This window comes from Oncorhynchus keta, chromosome 3 (genome assembly GCF_023373465.1).
Source record: "Oncorhynchus keta strain PuntledgeMale-10-30-2019 chromosome 3, Oket_V2, whole genome shotgun sequence".
NCBI classification, from domain to species: Eukaryota; Metazoa; Chordata; class Actinopteri; order Salmoniformes; family Salmonidae; genus Oncorhynchus; species Oncorhynchus keta.
Window position 1 is genome coordinate 29,900,206 of NC_068423.1, and position 7,500 is coordinate 29,907,705.

Here is a 7,500-nt window from a genome sequence, read left to right on the forward strand (position 1 = left end):
TATTATATGTTTTCTAATTTAGTCAGAAAGTCGTTTTCATTGCAAATTAAAGCGAAATGTAAAATAGATTGTGTCTGTAAAATGTATATAAACTCAGCAACAACAAAAAAACGTCCTCTCACTGTCAACTGTGTTTCTTTTCAGCAAACTTTAACATGTGTAAATATTTGTATGAACATAACAAGATTCAACAACTGAGACATAAACTGAACAAGTTCCACAGACATGTGACTAACAGAAATGGAATAATGTGTCCCTGAACAAAGGGGGGTCAAAATCAAATGTAACAGTCAGTATCTGGTGTGGCCACCAGCTGTATTAATTACTGCAGTGCATCGCCTCCTCATGAACTGCACGATATTTGCCAGTTCTTGCTGTGAGATGTTACCCCACTCTTCCACCAAGGCACCTGCAAGTTCCCAGACATTTCTGGGGGGAATGGCCCTAGCCCTCACCCTCCGATCCAACGGGTCCCAGACGTGCTCAATGGGATTGAGATCTGAGCTCTTCGCTGGCCATGGCAGAACAAGGTCATTCATGTCTTGCAGGAAATCACATACACAGAACGAGCAGTATGCCTGGTGGCATTGTCATGCTGGAGGGTCATGTCAGGATGAGCCTGCAGGAAGTGTACCACATGAGGGAGGAGGAAGTCTTCCCTGTAACACACAGCATTGAGATTGTCTGCAATGACAACAAGCTTAGTTCGATGATGCTGTGAGACACCGCCCCAGACCATGACGGACCCCCCACCTCCAAATCGATCCCCCTCCAGAGTACAGGCCTCGGTGTAACGCTCATTCCTTCGATGATAAACGTGAATCTGACCATCACCCCTGGTGAGACAAAACCGTGACTCGTCAGTCAAGAGCACTTTTTGCCAGTCCTGTCTGGTCCAGCGACGGTGGGTTTGTCCGTTCTGTCTCCCTGTAGCGCTGTCTTAGGCATCTCACAGTACGGACATTGCAATTTATTGCCCTGACCACCAGTCCTCATGCCTTCTGAGCCTCAGTGTTGTTTTCCATTAGTTTACTCCAATTAAGGGAGGGGTGGGTTATGGGAAAATAATAAAGGAAATCTTTTTTTTATTTTTTATTCCCAATTTCATGATATCAAATTGGTAGTTACAGTGTTATCTCATCGCTGCAACTCCCGTACGGACTCGGAAGAGGCGAAGGTCGAGAGCAGTGTGTCCTCCAAAACACAACCCAGCCAAACCGCATTGCTTCTTGCCCACTTAACTCGGAAGCCAGCTGCACCAATGTTGTCGGAGGAAACAACGTGCACTTGGCGACCGTGTCAGCGTGCATTGCGCCCGGCCCGTCACAGGAGTCACAAGTGCACGATGGGACAAGAACATCCCTGTCGGCATCCCTGTCGGCCAAACCCTCCCCCAACATAGACGACGCCGGGCCAAACCCTCCCCCAACCCAGACGACGCCGGGCCAAACCCTCCCCCAACCCAGACGACGCCGGGCCAAACCCTCCCCCAACCCAGACGACGCCGGGCCAAACCCTCCCCCAACCCAGACGACGCCGGGCCAAACCCTCCCCAACCCAGACGACGCCGGGCCAAACCCCCCCCCAACCCAGACGACGCCGGGCCAAACCCTCCCCCAACCCAGACGACGCCGGGCCAAACCCTCCCCCAACCCAGACGACACCGGGCCAAACCCTCCCCCAACCCAGACGACACCGGGCCAAACCCTCCCCCAACCCAGACGACGCCGGGCCAAACCCTCCCCCAACCCAGACGACGCCGGGCCAAACCCTCCCCCAACCCAGACAACGCCGGGCCAAACCCTCCCCCAACCCAGACAACGCCGGGCCAAACCCCCCCCAACCCAGACGACGCCGGGCCAAACCCCCCCAACCCAGACGACGCCGGGCCAAACCCCCCCCAACCCAGACGACGCCGGGCCAAACCCTCCCCCAACCCAGACGACACCGGGCCAAACCCTCCCCCAACCCAGACGACACCGGGCCAAACCCTCCCCCAACCCAGACAACGCCGGGCCAAACCCTCCCCAACCCAGACGACGCCGGGCCAAACCCTCCCCCAACCCAGACGACGCCGGGCCAAACCCTCCCCCAACCCAGACGACGCCGGGCCAAACCCTCCCCCAACCCAGACGACACCGGGACAAACCCTCCCCCAACCCAGACGACGCCGGGCCAAACCCTCCCCCAACCCAGACGACACTGGGCCAATTGTGCACCGCCCAATTGTGTCGCGACCGGCTGCGATTGAACCTGGACTCAAACCCGGATCTCTAGCAGCACAGCTAGCACTGCGATACAGTGCCTTAGACCACTGTACCACGTGGAAGGCAGAATTTAAAAAAAATAATAATAATAAAACAATATATATATATCGTACCAGTCAAAGGTTTGGACACCCCTACTCATTCAAAGGTTTTTTCTTTATTACATGATTCCATATGTGTTAATTCATAGTTTTGATGTCTATTGTACAATGTAGAAAATAGTAAAATTAAAGAAAAACCATGGAATGAGTCCAAACTATTGACTTATACTGTAAATCTCTACCTTCTGCTCCTCTCTCTCCCTGGCGATGTGACATTTCTCCAGTCCTACTGCTCTGAGGAAGTCCCTGAAGTATCCGAACACTGTGACGATGCCGAACCCCAGGTATGTCATCACAGCTACGTACATGGGAGGATTCTCAAAGGATTCTGGTCTCTGAAACCTCTGCCGACTGGAGGGGGGCCCAGCGCTGTGTGCTGTGCTGTTTTTCTAGAGGAAGAAGAGCAACAACAGTCAGGGTAACTACACACAAACAACAACAACAACAACAGTCAGGGTAACTACACACAAACAACAACAACAAAAGTCAGGGTAACTACACACAAACAACAACAACAACAGTCAGGGTAACTACACACAAACAACAACAACAACAGTCATGGTAACTACACACAAACAACAACAACAACAGTCATGGTAACTACACACAAACAACAACAACAGTCATGGTAACTACACAAAAACAACAACACCAGTCATGGTAACTACACACAAACAACAACAACAACAGTCAGGGTAACTACACACAAACAACAACAACAACAGTCAGGGTAACTACACACAAACAACAACAACACCAGTCATGGTAACTACACACAAACAACAACAACAACAGTCAGGGTAACTACACACAAACAACAACAACAACAGTCAGGGTAACTACACACAAACAACAACACCAGTCATGGTAACTACACACAAACAACAACACCAGTCATGGTAACTACACACAAACAACAACAACAACAGTCAGGGTAACTACACACAAACAACAACACCAGTCATGGTAACTACACACAAACAACAACAACAACAGTCAGGGTAACTACACACAAACAACAACAACAGTCATGGTAACTACACACAAACACAACCAACAACAGTCAGGGTAACTACACACAAACAACAACAACAACAGTCAGGGTAACTAAACACAAACAACAACAACACCAGTCATGGTAACTACACACAAACAACAACAACAACAGTCAGGGTAACTACACACAAACAACAACAACAACAGTCAGGGTAACTACACACAAACAACAACAACAACAGTCATGGTAACTACACACAAACAACAACAACAACAGTCAGGGTAACTACACACAAACAACAACACCAGTCATGGTAACTACACACAAACAACAACAACACCAGTCATGGTAACTACACACAAACAACAACAACAACAGTCAGGGTAACTACACACAAACAACAACAACAACAGTCAGGGTAACTACACACAAACAACAACAACAACAGTCAGGGTAACTACACACAAACAACAACAACAACAGTCATGGTAACTACACACAAACAACAACAACAACAGTCAGGGTAACTACACACAAACAACAACAACAACAGTCATGGTAACTACACACAAACAACAACAACAACAGTCATGGTAACTACACACAAACAACAACACCAGTCATGGTAACTACACACAAACAACAACAACAACAACAGTCAGGGTAACTACACACAAACAACAACAACAGGCATGATAACTACACACAATCATGGTAACAACAACAGTCAGGGTAACTACACACAAACAACAACAACAACAACTCCTTGACTTTTTCCACATTTTGTTACGTTACAGCCTTATTCTAAAATGCATTAAATAATTGTTTCCCTCATCAATCTACACAAAATATCCCATAATGACAAAGCAAAAACAGTTTGTTACATTTTTTGCAAATGTATTAAAAAATTTAAAAACAGATTTGCTTTATTTACATCAGTATTCTGACCCTTTGCTATGAGACTCGCAATTGAGCTCATGTGAGTCCTGTTTCCATTGATCATCCTTAAGATGTTTCTCCAGCTTGATTGGAGTCCACCTGTGGTAAATTCAATTGATTGGACATGATTTGGAAAGGCACACACCTGTCTATATAAGGTCCCACAGTTGACAGAGCATGTCAGAGCAAAAACCAAGCCATGCAGTTGAAGGAATTGTCCAAAGTGCTCTGAGACAGGATTGTGTCGAGGCACAGATCTGGGGAAGGGTACCAAGAAATGTCTGCATCATTAAAGGTCCCCAAGAACACAGTGGCCTCCATCATTCTTAAAATGGAAGAAGTTTGGAACCACCAAGACTCTTCCTAGAGCTGGACGCCCGGCCAAACTGAGCAATCAGGGGAGAAGGGCCACGTTCAGGGAGGTGACCAAGAACCCGATGGTCACTCTGACAGAGATCTAGAATTCCTCTGTGGAGATGGGAGAATCTTCCAGAAGGGCAACCATCTCTGCAGCACCCTAGTCAGGCCTTTTTTAAATGTATTTTATTTCACCTTTATTTAACCAGGTAGGCTAGTTGAGAACAAGTTCTCATTTGCAACTGCGACCTGGCCAAGATAAAGCACAGCAGTGTGAACAGACAACACAGAGTTACACATGGAGTAAACAATTAACAAGTCAATAACACAGTAGAAAAAAAGGGGGAGTCTATGTACAATGTGTGCAAAAGGTATGAGGTAGGCAAATAATTACAATTTTGCAGATTAACACTGGAGTGATAAATGATCCGATGGTCATGTACAGGTAGAGATATTGGTGTGCAAAAGAGCAGAAAAGTAAATAAATAAAACAGTATGGGGATGAGGTAGGTGAAAATGGGTGGGCTATTTACCAATAGACTATGTACAGCTGCAGCGATCGGTTAGCTGCTCAGATAGCTGATGTTTGAATTTGGTGAGGGAGATAAAAGTCTCTAACTTCAGCAATTTTTGGAATTCGTTCCAGTCACAGGCAGCAGAGTACTGGAACGAAAGACGGCCAAATGAGGTGTTGGCTTTAGGGATGATCAATGAGATACACCTGCTGGAGAGCGTGCTACGGATGGGTGTTGCCATCGTGACCAGTGAACTGAGATAAGGCGGAGCTTTACCTAGCATGGACTTGTAGATGACCTGGAGCCAGTGGGTCTGGCGACGAATATGTAGCGAGGGCCAGCCAACTAGAGCATACAAGTCGCAGTGGTGGGTGGTATAAGGTGCTTTAGTGACAAAACGGTTGGCACTGTGATAGACTGCATCCAGTTTGCTGAGTAGAGTGTTGGAAGCCATTTTGTAGATGACATCGCCGAAGTCGAGGATCGGTAGGATAGTCAGTTTTACTAGGGTAAGCTTGGCGGCGTGAGTGAAGGAGGCTTTGTTGCGGAATAGAAAGCTGACTCTTGATTTGATTTTCGATTGGAGATGTCTGGAAGGAGAGTTTGCAGTCTAGCCAGACACCTAGGTACTTATAGATGTCCACATATTCAAGGTCGGAGCCATCCAGGGTGGTGATGCTAGTCAGGCATGCGGGTGCAGGCAGCGATCGGTTGAAAAGCATGCATTTGGTTTTACTAGCGTTTAAGAGCAGTTGGAGGCCACGGAAGGAGTGTTGTATGGCATTGAAGCCCGTTTGGAGGTTAGATAGCACAGTGTCCAATGACGGGCCGAAAGTATATAGAATGGTGTCGTCTGCGTAGAAGTGGATCAGGGAATCGCCCGCAGCAAGAGCAACATCATTGATATATACAGAGAAAAGAGTCGGCCCGAGAATTGAACCCTGTGGCACCCCCATAGAGACTGCCAGAGGACCGGACAGCATGCCCTCCGATTTGACACACTGAACTCTGTCTGCAAAGTAATTGGTGAATCAGGCAAGGCAGTCATCCGAAAAACCGAGGCTACTGAGTCTGCCGATAAGAATATGGTGATTGACAGAGTCGAAGGCCTTGGCAAGGTCGATGAAGACGGCTGCACAGTACTGTCTTTTATCGATGGTGGTTATGATATCGTTTAGTACCTTGAGTGTGGCTGTGGTGCACCCGTGACCGGCTCGGAAACCAGATTGCACAACGGAGAAGGTACGGTGGGATTCGAGATGGTCAGTGACCTGTTTGTTGACTTGGCTTTCGAAGACCTTAGATAGGCAGGGCAGGATGGATATAGGTCTGAAGCAGTTTGGGTCCAGGGTGTCTCCCCCTTTGAAGAGGGGGATGACTGCGGCAGCTTTCCAATCCTTGGGGATCTCGGACAATATGAAAGAGAGGTTGAACAGGCTGGTAATAGAGGTTGCGACAATGGCGGCGGATAGTTTCAGAAATAGAGGGTCCAGATTGTCAAGCCCAGCTGATTTGTACGGGTCCAGGTTTTGGAGCTCTTTCAGAACATCTGCTATCTGGATTTGGGTAAAGGAGAACCTGGAGAGGCTTGGGCGAGGAGCTGCGGGGGGGGCGGAGCTGTTGGCCGAGGTTGGAGTAGCCAGGCGGAAGGCATGGCCAGCCGTTGAGAAATGCTTATTGAAGTTTTCAATAATCATGGATTTATCGGTGGTGACCGTGTTACCTAGCCTCAGTGCAGTGGGCAGCTGGGAGGAGGTGCTCTTGTTCTCTATGGACTTCACAGTGTCCCAGAACTTTTTGGAGTTGGAGCTACAGGATGCAAACTTTTGCCTGAAGAAGCTGGCCTTAGCTTTCCTGACTGACTGCGTGTATTGGTTCCTGACTTCCCTGAACAGTTGCATATCACGGGGACTATTCGATGCTATCGCAGTCCGCCACAGGATGTTTTTGTGCTGGTCGAGGGCAGTCAGGTCTGGAGTGAACCAAGGGCTGTATCTGTTCTTAGTTCTGCATTTTTTGAACGGAGCATGCTTATCTAAAATGGAGAGGAAGTTACTTTTAAAGAATGACCAGGCATCCTCAACTGACGGGATGAGGTCAATGTCCTTCCAGGATACCCGGACCAGGTCGATTAGGAAGGCCTGCTCACAGAAGTGTTTTAGGGAGCGTTTGACAGTGATGAGGGGTGGTCGTTTGACTGCGGCTCCGTAGCGGATACAGGCAATGAGGCAGTGATCGCTGAGATCCTGGTTGAAGCCAGCGGAGGTGTATTTGGAGGGCCAGTTGGTCAGGATGACGTCTATGAGGGTGCCCTTGCTTACAGA

At 48.1% G+C, this 7,500-nt stretch overlaps 1 protein-coding gene across 2 annotated transcripts in view; it reads right to left on the reverse strand.

Moving 5' to 3' along the window:
* Positions 1-7,500, reverse strand: part of sptlc3 (serine palmitoyltransferase, long chain base subunit 3) — a 96,101-nt gene that overhangs the window by 86,316 nt on the left and 2,285 nt on the right. The window contains exons 2-3 of one of the 2 annotated variants that reach the window (XM_052495745.1): positions 4,450-4,561; positions 2,551-2,757 (exon numbers count right to left, since the gene is read on the reverse strand). In XM_052495745.1, coding sequence (XP_052351705.1) covers positions 2,551-2,757; positions 4,450-4,561 — 319 coding nt within the window. The remainder of the gene's footprint in view (positions 1-2,550; positions 2,758-4,449; positions 4,562-7,500) is intronic. The other variant, XM_052495755.1, reaches the window with a different exon arrangement.